Consider the following 19,015-nt stretch of genomic DNA (forward strand, 5'->3'; position numbering starts at 1 on the left):
TCAGATGTTCAGACTATTCTGACTTATTGTGCTATATCTTTTCAAACTGATCGGACTTTTCCTAAAAATAAAGATTAAAAAGCATAAAAGTCCCATACACTTTCATTGAGGGAGTCAAAACTTCAATACATTAACTCTAAAAGAGTATTCAAGCTTCATCCACTAAAACCTAGCTAGCAGACATGTTAGCAAAATGCTAAATCCCGTTAACAAAATGGTAATTCATGCTAGCAGTGTACTAAATCAAGCTAGCAACATGTTAATTCATGTTAAAATGCTAAATCATGCTAGTACTTCATGCTAGAAAAATGCTAAATAATGCTAACAATAATGCTAACAGCAATTCATGCTAGTAGCGTGCTAAAATATGTTAGCAAAATGTTAATTTGCGCAACAAGTGTGTTAAATCATGTTAGCAACATGCTAAACAAATGTTAAATCATGACAGCAATATGCTAATTCAATCATGTTAATAACGGGTTAAAACATGCTACCAATGTGTTAAAACATGCTAAATAATGCTAGTGACATGCTAAAACATGTTAGCAAAATTCATCGTAACAACATGTTAACATCCTGTTAATCCAATGCTAAATCACATTAGCAACATGATAAAACATGTTAGGAACATGCTAAGTCAAGTTAAACATGCTAAAAAATTGTGTTCCCTCGCTGTCCCAAACTTAAATTTCAACAAAGTTATGTGTGTAATGGTGTGACAATGCAAAATAATTGGTAAATAATGTGACTTAAAAACACTTTTAAAGGCTCATATTAACTCCACAACTTATTTGTAGAGAAGAATAAGTATTTTGTGTTTATCTTCATGGGATATACAAGAATAATTTTAAATAATATACAAAAAATTACTCTTTCAGTTGTACAGGATAAATAATATTTTTTGTTTTAATAATAATATATCAAATAATAATAATAATAATAATACATTAAATAATTAAAAATAATTATTAGCTAAATACGTGATCATGAAAAGCCTGTTTATAACAATATATAGGCCATGCGCATTACTTTTATAATTGGTTTACATTATTAGTACTTTTACTTACTGTAATATTAGTCATATCACATTTTATACAAAAGGTTATTTCACAAATCACATACAGAAAATACCAGAACCAATCCTAGTTAAAATAATTAACTGTGTTTTATTATTTCACGATTTAGATCATGTCAGTAAAGGATTTCAAATCAGTGCCACAGCAGCAGGTTATATTTATAAAGTGAATAATTGCATACTTTGGTCTCTGAACAATAGATCTGTAGGTTCAGTGTCAAGTACAAGCTATGATCACATGATAAGACATTTTTGTAGACAAACGCATTGTAAATCCAAGTTATCAATAAACCAAACAAAAATACAACAAGGCTAATGAGTAATGCAGGAGGTATTAAAATAATACATGATATATATTTGTTGTTAAAAACATCAGTATATTCTGCAATATCTTTAATCATAATTTCCATACTTCACAGACTGAGATATTGCCAGTTGCAGCTTTAAAATGTTCAAGTATGCAAGGCTACACATGACAGATTGCAAAAAAAGGCTTTTTCTTAAAACTGCAAATGACACAAGAGAGAAAGCACACAGAAACTTGATGAACATCAGTTGCAATTGCATAATAAATGGTAAATGCAAGGAAGTACTAGTATTTGCAGCGGTTATAGTTTGACCCTTCACTTTTGATCACATCTCAAGTACAAGACGTTTTCGGGGGGGGGGGGGGGGGGTAGTGTCAGTTTCTCTTTAAATGACACATGATAAAATTGCAAAAAAGGATGCAAAGAATGACAAATAATACGTAAAATGATTGCTTCAAATGAAGCAACTACTCACTCCCTGTATAGGCCACCTTGATCAATGCAAACATCACAGATTTAGCATACATCAAATGTAATGCAATATAAAAATATCTCCATATTTCAAATAATGGATTGAAGTGGTATCCTTCATGTATGTTGATATATTAACCTTGGTCCAATTTGGTATTCATGACGCATACAAAACATATGGGGAAAATATGTTATAATTATATATTTTTATAAATAGTCTTCCTTTAAATTAATTGAACATGTCACAACAACATACAAACACTAATGTAAACAGAATCATTATCTGCATATTAAGCTACCAAAAGCCTCTTCATAAGCCTGAGTCTGTGGGCCGCTGTCAGAGCTGCAGTAGCTGCTGGCAGAGGGTCTGTATGACATCTCTGTGCTCATAGAGGTACATCTGAGTCTCCCACAGCATGTCAACCAACACAGCATCACTGACCTCATCCAGCATCACCTCCTGAGACAGCTGAGGACTCAACCTGAGGAGAAATCAAATGAAGGAAAGAAAGAAGTTAGGAAATGAGAGCCAGAGAGAAGAAATTGAATGAAAGGTACAAATTAAAGGAAGCAATATGATGACAGGGAAGAAATTAAGAGAGATGAAAAGTATGGGGGACAGAAAGAACACAGAGGAAGGACAGAAACAAAAGGTATGGATTGGAGGTACCAAATTATAGGAAGCAAGAAATGAAATGTAGGAACTAAGGAAGCAAAAGGCAGGAAAGAAATAAATTAAATTGTAAAAGAAGAGAAATAAATGAAGAAAATTAGGGGACATTAAAGGGGGGAAGGAAGGAAGGAAGGAAGGAAGGAAGGAAGGAAGGAAGGAAGGAAGGAAGGAAGGAAGGAAGGAAGGAAGGAAGGAAGGAAGGAAGGAAGGAAGGAAGGAAGGAAGGAAGGAAGGAAGGAAGGAAGGAAGGAAGGAAGGAAGGAAGGAAGGAAGGAAGGAAGGAAGGAAGGAAGGAAGGAAGGAAGGAAGGAAGGAAGGAAGGAAGGAAGGAAGGAAGGAGTAAATAAAAGTAGAGGAAAGGAAAACATATAATGAAAAAGAAAAGAAGGAAGGAAGGAAGGAAGGAAGGAAGGAAGGAAGGAAGGAAAAAGGTATTATAAAAGGAAATTAAATTAAGAGAAATTAAAGGAGGGGAGGAAGGAAGGTAGGAAAAGGAAAAAATTAGAGGAAAGGAAATCATGAAAAATGGATTGAAAGGAAGAAAATAAAATTATAGAAGGAAAAAAATAATACCTTTTTAATTTTTTCTTCCTTCATTTAAGAAGGAAATTAAACGATAAATGTAAGGAAAATTTAGGTAAATTAAAGGAGGAAAGACATTAAATTAAATAGGAAGGAAGGAAGGAAAAAAGGTATTATAAAAGGAAATTAAATGAAGAGAAATTAAAGGAGGGGAGGAAGGAAGGTAGGAAAAGGAAATAAAACTAGAGGAAAGGAAAACATGAAAAGGAAAAAAAATGGAATGAAAGGAAGGAAATAAAATTATAGAAGGAAAAAAATAAATGAAGGAAGAAAAAATTTAAAAGGTATTAAGAAGGAAATTAAACGATAAATGTAAGGAAAATTTAGGTAAATTAAAGGAGGAAAGAAATTAAATTAAATAGGAAGGAAGGAAGGACCAACAGAAGGCAGGAAGGAAATAAAAATGTATTAGAAAGAAATTAAATGATAAAAGAAGAGAAATAAATGAAGAGAAATTAAAGAAGGAAAGGAAGGTAGGACACATAAATAAATACAATTAGAGTAAAGGGAAAATGAAATGAAAGGAACAATTAAAAGTATTTGAAGGGGGGAAATGGAAGGAAATTAAAAGAAGGAAATCAAATTATGTAAAAAGGGGAGAAAATTAAGTAAGTTAGGAAGGAAGTTAGGAAGGAAGTTAGGAAGGAAGTTAGGAAGGAAGTTAGGAAGGAAGGAAGGAAGGAAGGAAGGAAGGAAGGAAGGAAGGAAGGAAGGAAGGAAGGAAGGAAGGAAGGAAGGAAGGAAGGAAGGAAGGAAGGAAGGAAGGAAGGAAGGAAGGAAGGAAGGAAGGAAGGAAGGAAGGAAGGAAGGAAGGAAGGAAGGAAGTTAAAGACATGGAGGATTTTAGGAAATGATAGAAAGAGGGAAGAAATGGTAGAAAGGAACAAAATGAATCAATCATGTAAGAATTGGATGGTAGAAAGGAAACAAAATGAAATGAAAGAAGTGGTGGGGCAATGGACATGAGCAAAGAAAGAAATGATAAGACAACAATGTAGAAAAGAAGAGCGTAACGAGGTGAAATGGGAGGCAGAAGGAAAAGTACCTCACAGAACAGAGAGAGTGCAGAGATTCTTACATAGACCGTTCAAATGAGGGTCAGCCACTCACAACTGACCTGTGATAGTTTATATCGGCCATCTCACACCACGCTCGGGCTCGGTCCACTGCACAACCATCTGAGTCCGTACACTGACATCAAAAAACACAGCGTTTAACGAAAAATAACACCACCCCGAATCTTTCCAACCATCCAAGTGTCTATAACGAAGGTTATGTAACTCACGCAATCCACAAGCATCTTGCCCAGTTCCCTGACGCCAACAAAGGTCTTAGCCAGCTCCAGTGGGTTTGAAGGCCTAAAAACATCAACCGAGTTCACCGCCACCTGAGGAGGTTTACCGGTACCCAATGAAAGGACCACACCTAACCGGTTCACATCCGCCTCGCGGCCCTGGCGGAGCGAGAAAGAGACGGGTCTTTAATACATTTACAACATTTCAGCAATGGATCCTAGTCAGGAAATATACTCAGGGAGGCACGTTTGTACCATAATGTACGCCCATTGTAGAAAATATAGTTGATATTACAAAGAAACAGGTAATTCTTAAAGGAATAGTTCACCCAAAAATGAAAATTATCCCATAATTTACCCTCAAGCCATCCTTTCAGCCGAACACAATCAGAGTTACATTAGCCCCCTTTCGTAATGGGTAGTTTTAGGAAGTTACAGGAACTATCCACCAGGGCAGTAGTTCTAGAGATGTTCCTTTAAAGTTGTTCCTTTAAATTTTGTACATTTCATTTGTACAGAGAGTCTGGCCACTCTCCATTGACCAGCGTTAACTTCCTTGAAGGCGGGTACTCTGTTGAAGTTTAAAACTATTGGATCTGCCATAACCAGTCGCTAACGTTTGGTCGTGACGTATGTCATCTCAAACTAGCGCACGGCATCAACGTCAGTGTTCTCAGACACTCCCTTTGTTCGCGGATTGGACCGGTTAAACTCCCAGACGGAGTACTGAAGGAAAATGAAAATTGAGCGGAAGTACGTAGGAGGGCGGAGCCAGGCTACCAGGGCAGTTCCCCCGAGATCCAAGGCCCCATTTACACTGCATGGTTCGAGTGACCCAATTCCGATTTTTCCCTCTCATGTGTTAAAGATCGGATATGACATGTGAACGTGTAAGCAGGAAAAAAAACGCATGAATTCCGAGATCCTCAGATCGGATTCAGGCCTCACTCATATGTGGTAATAAATCCGATATAATTCGGATACATGCATTTGCGTCTGCCATGTAAGCGGTCAAATCGGATATTCCCCAGTAAATGCGAGTCGTACGTCATTGAAAAAGGGGCAGAGGCGAATGACGTCAACTCATGGTGGACACGAACTGCGATCACATGACAAGGGATCTCCTCTTTTCTTCTCCGCCTTACGAGAGCAATGTTTTGCTGACCTTTAAAGATTGAATTGAATAATTATTTCATCTGCATCCATAGCGTCCATTGCATATCACGCCATTTTACTGCCTTTTCCAGGTCAGAACGTCTTGGGCTGTTTCGCCAGTGTATAGTGTAAATGCAAATATCGGATACGGGTCGCTTTTAAAAGATGATGTAAGCGGGTCGTCAAAAAAATTGTCACCAAATCGGAATTGTGCATCAAGACCTGCAGTGTAAATGCGTTGCATTCGCACCACCAATAGGAACTGTAAGCCGCACTTGTTGTTGTGACTTTTATTTTGACGGCGCTGAGGACACCAGAGCCTGAGCACACAGCACACCTATTCTCCATCTTCATTAGTTAACGATCTGTTTAACAGTCCTGTCTTATACGTTATTAGATAGAAATGTTATACAAAGGAAGTAGACTGTATATGAAAAAGTATTAGCGTTTGCCTTGTGGTTGATGTTCAATGTCGCTAGCTAAGCAAAAATACATAAATCATATTGTTTCGCTTGGTCATAGCTGCGTTGGATTGTCTCTTTAGTGCAGGGGTCTCAAACTCATTTTACCTGGGGGCCGCTGGAGGTAGACTCTGGGTCAGGCTGGGCCGCATCAAGTATTACACATAAAACGTTTTTCAAGTATTCCAAAAAAAAAGTAGACCAACTGATCCAATCTTCTCAATCTTTATTATTAACAGTTCTTCAACATGAATGTTTCTTCGGAACATGAACTGTTCCTCTGAATTTGAACTAAATATAGCCTATAGAAATTAAATCATGTAATATGAAATAATGAATGATTTTAATTTTATTTTAAAGGTCCTGTTCTTCGTGATCCCATTTTTCAAACTTTAGTTAGTGTGTAATGTTGCTGTTAGAGCATTTATAATACCTGTAAAATTATAAAGCTCAAAGTTCAATGCCAAGCGAGATATTTTATTTAACAGAAGTTCCCTTTCAAAGCCTACAGCGAACGGCTGGTTAGGGCTACATCCTGGTATTTCCTGCTTTAATTACGTCAGTAGAGCAGTATGTCGACTAACCTCCGCCCACAAGAACGCGCGAAAAAGGGGGCGTGGTCTTGTTGCTCCCGCGTGGAGAATAGGAAGTGTTGCGTTCGGTTGCGTTCGTATAGTTTGTTCGTTGCCATGTCGTCGAGACGCTGTTATTTTCATCCCGGAGTCAAGTCACCTTTGTTTGGCTTTCCCAGGGACGCTGTACTTAGAGATCATTGAGCGCATGCATCCCCGTTATGGTGAGAGGCGTGACCTTTCCGGTAACGTGCGCTCTGCGTGCGCTAAGCTGCTGTCGAATCACAACACGGGAACCGCTGGCACAATCAGAACTCGTTACGTATTTCTGAAGGAGGGACTTCATAGAACAGGGAAATCTTTCAAGCCGTTTTGAGGACAGTGAAAACAGCAGTATACAGATAAGTAAATTGTGTGAAAAATACTGTGTTTTTTTTACACGCGAAACATGAACACATGTTATATTGCACACTGTAAACACAATCAAAGCTTCAAAAAAACACGAAAAACGGGACCTTTAAATAATAGACATAATATTACAGAATAATTCACAGCAAGGCCGTAACCAGGTCAAACAGAACAGTGAACGAAATTCTAGGTCTAATTCTAGTTGGGAAATAATCTTTTTGGGACTATTTGCAAACAATATTTGCATTAATTTGCGTCAAATATATTATTAGTCCCGATATTCTTCGCATGAGTGAGTGAATAAATACATAGATCCGCAAATTACTTACGGATTCTCCAGTGGTCTGGTGGTAGAATTTTGGTCAACCGTGTCAAAGGTTCGGGTTCTAATCCGCTCTCATATAGTTTTTCTTCATTAAAATCAAAGATGTTCATCAATGATTGTATAATAAGACCATGGACACGTTTGCATTTTGTTTTGTGATTTCACCGGAAAGAATAGTCTCTCTCAGCAACGGTATTAAGCGATAGATTGACGCGCTCGTCTGTGTGTGAAGACTGTGCAGTGTGCACGAGCCAAAAGAGAATGTTAACCCCGCATACTTTGATTTGATTGGCCATCTCAATCATTTTTACATTGACGAGCGCTGTTAGACCACATTCGTTTCAAATGTCTGATCAGCTTCGTTCGTCTGTTCCTGTCAATCACGCGGTGTCAACCAATTATATTGCACGAGGGAGGGGCGAGCCAACTCCCTCTCTCACATACATACACACTCACAAAGGAGGCAGCAAGCATGGCAAGCGCTGCACACGCAACGATTCAGCAAAAAGGTGATTTTCAGAGCAACGCGCAGGCCGCACTAACACTAAACTTTGATGTCAAGAAGCAGTCCACAAAATATCAGACCCCTGCTTTAGTGTAAAGGTTGAGAGGACCAGCTTTCATTGTTTTCCATGTTCGTAGAGTAAATATAGGCTATAATCTGTGTGTGGACTAGGGCTGGGTGATATGGCCAACACATCATTTCTCTGTATTTTTTGGTTGATACATGGTATATATCCAGGTATATTCTAAGTTTTTCTATTTGGATTAAAAAAAAAATCTGTATTTATTTTAATAATAATTTTATTTCACATCCTGCCCAATGATGTCCTAAAAACAATCTTGATATTGAAGGCTATAAACAAATACAGTAAATGTTATGTAGGCTATGCAATATATTATGTCCAAAAAGGGGGTTTACAATCTAAAATGAAAATAAAAACAAAAGCATATTAGCCTATATTTGATTGCCCCATTATAATGGTCACTTTCTATAAAAATATACTTACTTGAAGGTTTAAAATTCCACATATGGTACATTTATTGTCCAACAACAAATATTTTAGAAATATGTCTACTTTAGTCAAAATTATTGTATTCCTATTATATTGTCTGTTTGGCGCGAATGCGCGTGGCGGCACTCATTCACAGAAGACTGAATTTTAGCGGAGATTCACTTGCAGAAAGTTTGTCCTCTCCTGACAGCAAAATTGACATATTTGCATAACTTTCTAACATTTACAGATGGAGAATATACCTGTGAAATGTAAGTTATGCACTGAGGAAAGTACCACATTTCAAACCCATTAAACACCGCAAGTATTTATCTGTCTGTCAGCACAAATAGCCTATTTCTCAGAGCATCTGACAGCAGGGCAAGCTGATTTAAACTATACACGTTAACTATATCTTACCAGTTAATTTGAAGCCCTAAATATAAAGCATGTGTCATGTTTAAGACAAATTGTATCATGCACTTTCTCTGCATAAGCTGCGTTCTTCCCTTTTTTACAGATGCGTTCGTATCAATCTACTGTATATCGATATAAACAGTATTGCCTCATTCCTTATGGTTTCTAAAAAAATATGCCGATATATTGTACAAATTCGAAGCTTACGCTGCGCCTTCGACATACATGAACGCACGTATGGCCGTTGCCGGAAACCAGTGATTATAGTTTATTACGTTTTAAATATGGATATTTTCCTTACAAAACCCCTCGTTTCGCTTCAGAAGGCCTTTATTAACCCCCTGGAGTCGTATGGATTACTTTTGTGATGGATGGATGCGCTTTTTGGAGCTTCAAAAACTCAGGCACCATTCACTGCCATAATAAAGCTTAGAAGAACCAGGATATTATTAAATATAACTCTGATTATGTTCGGCTGAAAGAGGAAAGTCATATACGTACACCTAGGATGGCTTGAAGGCAAGTAAATTATGGGATAATTTTCCTTTTTTGGTTAACTATTCCTTTAAGTCAGAATTTGTGTATCAGACCTGTGTCTTCAGGGCTTTGTTGTGCTGGTGTATTTCTGTCATGGCATCTAGCGTTGGGTTATTGGCCAGCAGCCCTCCATCCAGAAAACGCCCCATTGGTCGAAAATACGTGGGAGCTGCTCCACTGGAGCGGGCGGCACGCCAAACTAATTGCTCTGAGAGAAAGAGAACGTGAATGAGCGAGAGAGCATAAAGCATGCAAAAGATTAGCCTCCCATAAACAAACTAATGACCGATTAGTTCCAACGTGAGGTAGGATTGCGCAATATAAACACCAAACATCTTGCATACCGTGACCTTTCCATTCCACACACACTCTTTCTATCACACACCTTCATCCGTCACCTTCCTACGCTTTCTAGGAGGTCGAGTATATCCTACTACCAAAAGATCTTCGTCCTCCCACCCTGAAACAGCGACAGTGAAGCTTTACGCATCATTTGATATTGAGGATAACTGAGAGACCCAGAGCCCGTCAACATGCTCATAAAGAGCACAAGAGGAACATGAGTGTTTTCACCGGCACAAAGATAATTAGTGTAACGATATCCCGAAAAAGAAAGTACACGAGAGATTTACCCTGTGGCACAGTGAGAGGTTGAAATGTGGCTGTAGATGTGTACGGAGGGTCTCTTTGCAGGGCTGGTGGGTCGTAATTACGAAACAGATGCAGTTCTCCAGGGTGTCTGTCTGCTAAAACGCTAGTTACCATTACTCTGAGAGAAACAGACAGGAGATGGATTAAAAACAAGCATTTTCTGAAGAATGTGTGCTCATTTTGTGTTCAGGGGTGTTGCAAGGCATTATTAGGCAGTTGGTAGGGTGTTCCAAGTTATCGCAAATGCATTGCTTAGGAGTTCTGGATGGTTGCTAGTGTATTAAAAAGGAATATTCGAGTGTTGCTAGAAAGTTGCTGGGGTGTTTAGAGTCTTCGCTAAGGAATTGCCAAGAAGTTCTGGATGGTTGCTAGAGCATTACAAGGGGGTACATTTCTAAGGAGTTGTGGGTGGTTGCAGCAGTAGGGCATTGCCAGGGTGTACTGGGTCTTAGTGGTTGCTTGTTTGTTAGGTTGCTAGGCAGTTGACAGGGTGTTTCAGGTCTTTGCTTGGGCATTGCTAAGATGTTCTGAGCAGTTGCATGGGTGTTTAGGGTGGTTGTTAGAGCATTGCTAGGCAGCTTTTGGGGAGTGATTGCATTGGTGTTTTGGTGGTTGTTAAGCATTTGTTAGGGTATTTTGACTGGTTGCTAGTGCATTGCTTTGGTGTTCTGTTTGCATTGCTAGGTAGTTGATAGAGTGTCTTTGCTAGGGAATAGCTAGGAAGTTCTGAGTGGTTGCTAGGCAATGTTTAGGGTGTTGGGGTGTTCACGAGAACATTGTTAAGATGTTTTAGTAATTGATAGGGCATTGCTAGGTGGTTGATAGGTTGTTCTGGGTCTTTGCAAAGGCATTTCTAGGATGTTCTGAGTGGTTTCTAAGCAGTTGTTGGGGTGTTTTGAGTGGTCGCTAGGGCATTGCTTGGGTGTTCTGGTGGTTGATGAGGCATTGCTTGGGTGCTCTGGTGGCCGATATGGCATTGTTTGGGTGTTCTGGTGGCTTATATGGTGTTGCTTGGTTGTTCTGGTGGCTGATATGGCATTGCTTGGGTGTTCTGGTGGCTGATATGGCATTGATGGGTGTTCTGGTGGCTGATATGGCATTGATGGGTGTTCTGGTGGCTGATATGGCATTGATGGGTGTTCTGGTGGCTGATATGGCATTGCTTGGGTGTTCTGGTGGCTGATATGGCATTGCTTGGGTGGTCTGGTGGCTGATATGGCATTGCTTGGGTGGTCTGGTGGCCGATATGGCATTGCTTGGGTGTTCTGGTGGCTGATGTGGCATTGCTTGGGTGGTCAGGTGGCCGATGTGGCATTGCTTGGGTGGTCTGGTGGCCGATATGGCATTGCTTGGGTGGTCTGGTGGCCGATATGGCATTGCTTGGGTGGTCTGGTGGCTGATATGGCATTGCTTGGGTGGTCTGGTGGCCGATATGGCATTGCTTGGGTGTTCTGGTGGCTGATGTGGCATTGCTTGGGTGGTCAGGTGGCCGATATGGCATTGCTTGGGTGGTCTGGTGGCTGATATGGCATTGCTTGGGTGGTCTGGTGGCCGATATGGCATTGCTTGGGTGGTCTGGTGGCCGATATGGCATTGCTTGGGTGGTCTGGTGGCCGATATGGCATTGCTTGGGTGGTCTGGTGGCCGATATAGCATTGCTTGGGTGGTCTGGTGGCCGATATAGCATTGCTTGGGTGGTCTAGTGGCTCATATGGCATTGCTTGGGTGGAATTTAATGGCATTTAAGTCGCTAAAGCCTTGTTTATACTTTCGCCTTGCTCCGCGGCGCGAGCCTCCGCTGACTGCGCGTTTATACTTGACGCGCTCGCCGTTGTGCTATTCTTTGAAACGACATAGGGCGACTCGGAGTAATTGTTCTATAAACCATCAGGAAAAAGCGTTGAGAAGAAGTGGGCTTATGAACACAGGTGATGATATTTATTTTAGTACACTTCACCGAGAACCACACTACAAAAGAATCGTGTACAACTAAGTAAACCTTGATATTACTTGTGACATGAGAACAAAATATATGCACACATGTATACAACTAAATTAACGATCTCTGAAATATTTCCTAATTTCACAAAACATTTTCATCTAGTTTCGTGATTTTTTTTTTTTTTTTAAACATGGATCTTTATTTAAAAGGGCTTATTTCTGCTTTTGTAGGCTCATTTTGTAAATACAAGCCACCTAATTTGTATGTGCAAACTGGGTGCCGGTGTGATGAGACGTCATGCTGAGCTAGATTCGCCTAGAACTCGTTCATCTTCGGATGCGGAGTCGCGTACGCCATTACAAAAAATGCGCTGCACACTGCCACGCGAGATGGGGTCTTGCGCACCCAACGGATGACCTCCCACTCCGCGTTGACGTCATTTTTGCCACGCGCACCCTCGCACTCGTGCGGACGCATCGAGTATAAACAAGGCTTAAGGCATTGCTTGGCTGTTCTGGTGGCGGATATGGCATTGATGGGTGTTCTGGGGGCTGATATGGCATTGATGGGTGTTCTGGTGGCTTATATGGCATTGCTTGGGTGTTCTGGTGGCTTATATGGCATTGCTTGGGTGTTCTGGTGGCTTATAGGGCATTGCTTGGGTGGTCTGGTGGTTGATTTGGGATTGCTTGGGTGTTCTGGTGGCTGATAAGGCATAGCTTGAGTGTTCTGGTGGTTGATTTGGGATTGCTTGGGTGTTCTGGTGGCTGATATGGCATTGCTTGGGTGGTCTGGTGGCCGATATGGCATTGCTTGGTGTACTGGTGGCTGATATGGCATTGCTAGACAGTTGATAGGATGTTCTGGGTCTTGCTAGACAATAGCTTGCCATTTAGGTCACTAAGGCATTGCTTGGGTGTTCTGGTGGCTGATATGGCATTGATGGGTGTTCTGGGGGCTGATATGGATTTGCTTGGGTGTTCTGGTGGCTGATTTGGCATTTTTTTGGGGTGGTCTGATGGTCGATATGGCATTGCTTGGGTGGTCTGGTGGCCGACATGGCATTGCTTGGGTGTTCTGCTGGCTGATTTTGCATTGATGGGTGTTCTGGTATATGATGTGGCATTGCTTGGGTGTTCTGGTGGCTGATAGGGCATTGCTAGGCAGTTGATAGGATGTTCTGGGTCTTTGCTAGACAATAACTTGCAATTTAAGTTGCTAAGGTGTACTTGTGGGGGATGTGTGGTTTGGCTTAGTAAAAATCGCAAACCTTAAGTATAAGTACCTGGGGTGTGTGACATCCGTCATCTTGGTATTTTCTCCAAACTCATTCTTCAGAAATTCCTCCAGAGGGTCAGACTCATACGGTCGAGAACCTTTAAACACCTGTTCCTTCATCCTGAAGTACAGACAGCGCAGATACTCCATCGATTTACCTGCTCAAGAATACAATAAACATAATTATGCTAAAGTACATACACACTTACAGTAACCAATAACATATTTTACAATTACAAAATGTATCATTCTGTTCCTGGATGCTGATTGGTCAATACAGTGTTATTGACTTAAATATTATATAATACTAAATCAAATACCGTGCACAATAGCTAGAGCCAGTATGCCACCGGTGCTAGTCCCAGACACCCAGTCAAAGAGTTCCCTAATGGGCCGTCCTGCCTCTTTCTCCAGAGAGATTAACATCTGGATCAGAACCAGGCCTTTTATTCCTCCACCATCGAGACACAACAATCTGTCCATTCTTGATAAAAATAAAAGCAAGTGAGTGATTAACTCTTTGTAGGCTTGTTTTTATCAATGTTAAGTTCATTTAACATACTTCTTGCTTCCTGTTTTGAGCCCATCAACCTCTACAAATCCACGACTCATGGCCGTGACAGCTGTCGCCACATACATGATGTCATCAAACCCTGTGGACCAATTATAAACAAGATTTGAGAGCAGTGAACCAAATTACATGCAGGTTGATTCTTTCATAGATATGCAATACCTAAATGCCGCTGTTAACAAGTGTGATAAGCATGTCCGTCACATTGGAAAGGCCAAGTTCTACCAGCAAACACATGCAAGTGATGTAACAGCATTATCAACTGTAAAAGACTAGCTTCTTTTGTCTCGCCGGTTTGTACCGTAGGCTGCACATTGTTGTGGCATTTATGTTGGTGTAATTATAGTAGGTTGTCAAGTTATTGCTTGAGTTCAATCCAAAATGTTGACCTTTCCAAGATAGCGGCTGCTGCCAAATCCGGTTTAATCAAATGGGGCATTTAGATATTCAAATTTAATTTATATGACATAAGAAAGCTTCAGATACAAGAATTAGGTTTATAAATACAGGCAGCACAGAAATGAAGAAATACATTTTTAGGGAATGTCTGAAAGTGTGCAGGGGGGAAAAATAGGACAAAATTGTGGAGGCCATTTTGCAAGAATATTAATAATTAAAAATAAAATTGTAGGAATTTTAACCTAGATTTCCAAAAACTATGCACCATATTTATTCTACCTTGATCCTTTGTGGAAAATTCACACCCACAATGCTCTGCAATGAGCGCAGCAAAAATATGCATCCAAGATGGTGGATGGAATCAAGAGAAATGTCGATTTCCTTATGCATCAATAAAATTGTTCATTTACTGATTATTTTACAGAACATTAGTGTCTACATTTCATGCTTATTAAGACTATCACGTTGTTAGCTTAGCAACATGCTATGGCCAAACTATTGAGTCTTCACTGCTCTTTATATGAGGAACACAGTTATATAAGTAGCCAAAATCAACCACTCATCAGGTTGCATTTCAGTTAGTAACAACAGTACAGAAGAAGACTGAAGGACAGAGGTGAAAGATATTGCCAGGGTATCTGAAGTTTGGAGGCGGGGCTTTACCTATGCCAGGAGGCGGAGCTTTGTTGATGCTGGGGATAGGGCTGTCGAGGGAAGGGGGGTGACACCGTTCGGCACCTACACTACACAGCATGTTCAAGAGCACCTTACGGTTGGGCCCTTCAGTATAAGCGCAGGATTAGACACATGCCAGCGGCAACACCCACACCATGCACACGGAAGAAAGAAAGAAAGGAAGAGTATGTGTTGACTGACTGAATGCATGAATGAGAACGAATCATTCTTGTAGTTAAACACAGATGTGCAAAAACCATCATGACACGCAAGCATCAAATGGTTTGTGGTGATAATCTCACAACAATTACTATAGCCAATCAAAACATCAGGACCCATCAGACAGCTTTGGCCGGTTTTTCCAGAAAATAGCTACTGTAGACTCCTTATGATGCTTGGGATAGTTCACCCAAAAATGAAAATTACCCCATGATTCACTCACCCTCAAGCCATCCTAAGTGTATATGACATTCTTCTTTCAGACGAATACAATCGGAGTTACAGTCATGTGAAAACGTTAGGACACCCTATTGAATTCCATGGTTTTCTGTATCAGGACATAAAAAAATCATCTAGTGCTTGGCAGGAGTCAGGACTGATAAATCATGCAGGAAATGACTACTTCAAGTTGTTGCTGCTAAAAGTAGATCTACAGGAAATTGAATGATAGGGTGTCCTAACTTTGTCACCTATGGCTTTTCCATGTTGGCTTTATTTCTGCTAAATAAATAATGACACGGGGTGATGTGTCGTGATGTGTGATCTGAGGTTTTATTTTCCAAACTAAGACCTGCCAAGGACCAGATGATTTTTTGTATTATGTCCTGCTACAGAAAACCATGGAATTCAATAGGGTGTCCTAACATTTTCATGAATGTATATAAAAAAATGTCCTGGCTAATCCAAGCTTTATAATGGCAGTGAATGGCAGCCCAAATTTTGAAGCCCAAAAAAAGTGCATCCATCCATTATAAAAGTGCTCCACATGGCTCCGCAGGGTTAATAAAGGCCTTCTGAAGCGAATCGATGGGGTTTTATAAGAAAAATATCCATATTTATCACGTTATACAGTAAAATATCTAGCTTCTGGCGTACCACCTTCCGTTTTCAACTTACGAAAAAAGCGTAACTGGCGCGACGATGTCGGATGTAGTATAAGCGTTTTGAAGTGTGCGAGGCATTACACTTTCTTCGTAAGTTGAATATGGAAGCCGGTCTGCCGGATATTTGGATATTTTTCTTACACAAACCCATCGATTTACTTCAGAAGGCATTAATTAACCCCCCGGAGCCACGTGGATTACTTTTAAAAATGGATGGATGCACTTTTTTGGGCTTCAAATTTTGGGCTGCCATTGACTGCCATTATAAAGCTTGGATTAGCCAGGACCTTTTTTAATACATCTCCAATTGTATTCGTCGTAAAGAAGAATTTCATATACACCTAGGGTGGCTTGAGGGTGAGTAAATTATGGGATCATTTTCATTTTGGGGTGAACTGTCCCCTTAAAGTTGTAAATAAACAAGATAAATATGATATATATATATATATTTTTTTTATTGAATAAAATATTTTAAATGAATCCATAAATTAACTTTTTTATTTTAAATAAATACTTTTGAAAAATAAATATTTTAAAGCATTTCTTTTGTATTTAACAAATAAATAAAAACTCTTTAGACACATGACACATGGTACGATTGGCTGAGAAATTAAACACTTCACCTTTAAGGCAAAAACAAAAGCAAATCATTAGTGCGTCAACAATGAACTTTACATAAAATTGCATTGTGACATTACACAGTTATATATACGCATATCAACAAAATGTATGGTAGTTTACAGTTAGATAATATTATGCTTGCATGCAAACACTGATGTCATGCAACACACTTACATAAAGGGCTCTGGAAACTGTGCAACTAGAAATCGAAAGAGCTTGAACACATTGGAGACTGTTCTGCTAGCCTTCAATCTCACATAGACCTCTGATAGCATCTCTCTCTATCGCTCTATCTCTCTCTCTCACCCTTGCTGGTTCGGGCGGCGATGAGTCCTGGTGTCTCTCCCAGGTCATTGTGAACCTCGACATCTGCTCCAAACACCATGAGAGCCTTGATCAGGTCCATGTGGTCCAACTGTGGGCCCAGAGGATACAGCAAATAAGAAAAAAAACTAAGAAAAAGTGGTCTCTATACCTAACCACATTTTCTGTAAAATTGTTTCAAAAGAAAAATAGTTAATTATCCTGTCAATTAGTTTGTCACGTTACATTTTGAAATATAAGAGCTTTGAATTGTTTTGCAAAAATTTAATTTTGCACACACACTGTTCGTTTTTAACTAAAACCATAAATATTTTTTGTTAATTAAAAAAAGCTAAAAATAAAATCCAAATTTTAGATGACAAATGTAAACTTAAATGAAAATTAGTCTAACTGAAATAAAACCAGCTGAAGTAATTAATTTACTAGAGCTAAAACTAAAATGAGAATAGAAAAAAAGAATAATAAAAAAAAGAACAAAGTAAATAAAAATAAAGGCTAATTCAAAACATACATATACATTATATATATATATATATAAAACATAATAGCATATAAATAGTATTGGAGTAACACTGTTTGAACTAGATTATTTTAAAACATATTTTTTATGACAATGTTGGCATTTTTGGTATTTTCAATTAATTAATTTTATTTGTAATAGTTTTTTTTTATAATAATAAATAAATATTATTTATTAGTTATCATTGTAATACAATTTATTAAAAACTGCATAAAGGCAGTACAACAAGTACTATTATGATGCATACATATTTTACATTTTAAATTAAAATGTTAAATTCATTTGAATATTTATTGTATTTTTTTACACATACTGGGATGAAATATGAGCCAGACATGTTCTTGACAGGCTTTCTCTCTCATACCTTCATGGCAAGGTGCAGTGCTGTGTTTCCATCTTGGCCCTTAATGTTGGGGTCAGCTCCATGGGTCAGCAGTGTCATTGCAGCCTCAAAGCGCCCCCTCTTGGTCAGGATGTGTAACGGACTCTCTCCGGTCTTACTCAGATAGTTGATGTTACAGCCTCGGTCCAGCAGTACACGGCTCATCTAGAGAGAAAACGCAGGATGGTCAGAAAACGGATTAACAGATGTTGGCTGAACGTCTGATGCATAAGGCACGTCTGATGCAAAAAGGAAACACTTCAGAAGTTTCAGAGTCGACATTTGATTGAATTTGATTGAAATGTCAATCAAAGTCGACATTTGATTGACATTTGATTTTGGAACTCTACAGGATTTCTTTAACGGTCCACCTGGAAACAAAGGCAGAAAGCCATTGTGTTCACAACTGTGACAATGAGCGCTTATCAGGATGGATTTTCAAAAGTATGTGAAGTTTGTGGTGCCTAAATTTGTCTGTTATTGTAGGTGCATTGGCTTTATATTTTCATGCCCCTAAACATAACACGGGGCAAAACGAACTGTGATTGGTTGCTTTACATGTCGTTCAGATGTCCTCTTGAATGGTCCTAGGCCAATGAAAGCTGTGATGGAGTCCAGACCTTCTGCCGACAGTCTGAATGCAGATCATTCCTCAAGTAAGGGTGTTTACACGTTTAGTTTGGTTCTTTTGGTCCAGACCAAAAATAAAATGATACATTAAAGGTTTGTGTTCACACTTGTAGTTCGCTTAATTCGTTTGGTCCAGAACAAAAAAAAAACAATTTAGTCCTGGTCTGCTTAGCATTCACATTGGCATTTTAACATCGAAACTAAAGAGACCGAACCTAAAGGCATAGGGATACGTTCACAACCTGATTGGTCGACTTTTATTACGTATAATACGTTCCAGGAGCTTACGTTCTGCCAGTGAACGACGCCTTGTGGTGCCATACCAGAGAGGCATGAAATCGCTCTCACAGACCTTTTCCTGGACCGCCCCCAATTGGTGGAATGACCTGCCTATCTCAATTCGTGCGGCCGAGTCTGTATCCATTTTCAAAAAACATCTAAAGACACATCTCTTCCAGCAGCACCTGACCAATCAAGAATAGCACTTATCATTCTATTCATTTTCTGTCTGTCTAATTTATTTAAAATAAAAAATAAAAAAAATCTGTCCTGTGTGTTCTGTGCTAGATTAACTGAGACTTGTTACAGCACTTGCATATTGTTGCCCTTGACAGTTCTAGTTGTTTCTATTGCTCTCATTTGTAAG

The 19,015-nt window shown here is 39.4% G+C and overlaps 1 protein-coding gene across 4 annotated transcripts in view; it reads right to left on the minus strand.

Moving 5' to 3' along the window:
• Positions 1 to 1,145: 1,145 nt before the first annotated feature.
• Positions 1,146 to 19,015, minus strand: part of pla2g6 (phospholipase A2, group VI (cytosolic, calcium-independent)) — a 24,713-nt gene continuing 6,843 nt past the window's right edge. For 2 of the 4 annotated variants that reach the window (XM_079808642.1, XM_079808641.1), the window contains 11 exons: positions 17,722 to 17,904; positions 16,820 to 16,928; positions 14,778 to 14,894; positions 13,707 to 13,797; positions 13,465 to 13,628; positions 13,152 to 13,302; positions 9,906 to 10,042; positions 9,327 to 9,481; positions 4,395 to 4,562; positions 4,227 to 4,300; positions 1,146 to 2,336 (listed from right to left, as the gene is read on the minus strand). In XM_079808642.1, coding sequence (XP_079664768.1) covers positions 2,192 to 2,336; positions 4,227 to 4,300; positions 4,395 to 4,562; positions 9,327 to 9,481; positions 9,906 to 10,042; positions 13,152 to 13,302; positions 13,465 to 13,628; positions 13,707 to 13,797; positions 14,778 to 14,894; positions 16,820 to 16,928; positions 17,722 to 17,904 — 1,494 coding nt within the window. In that variant the 3' untranslated portion in view covers positions 1,146 to 2,191. The remainder of the gene's footprint in view (positions 2,337 to 4,226; positions 4,301 to 4,394; positions 4,563 to 9,326; positions 9,482 to 9,905; positions 10,043 to 13,151; positions 13,303 to 13,464; positions 13,629 to 13,706; positions 13,798 to 14,777; positions 14,895 to 16,819; positions 16,929 to 17,721; positions 17,905 to 19,015) is intronic. The other 2 variants (XM_079808644.1, XM_079808643.1) reach the window with 1 other exon arrangement.

Source organism: Gobio gobio, assembly GCF_949357685.1.
Source record: "Gobio gobio genome assembly, chromosome: 24".
Lineage (NCBI taxonomy): Eukaryota > Metazoa > Chordata > Actinopteri > Cypriniformes > Gobionidae > Gobio > Gobio gobio.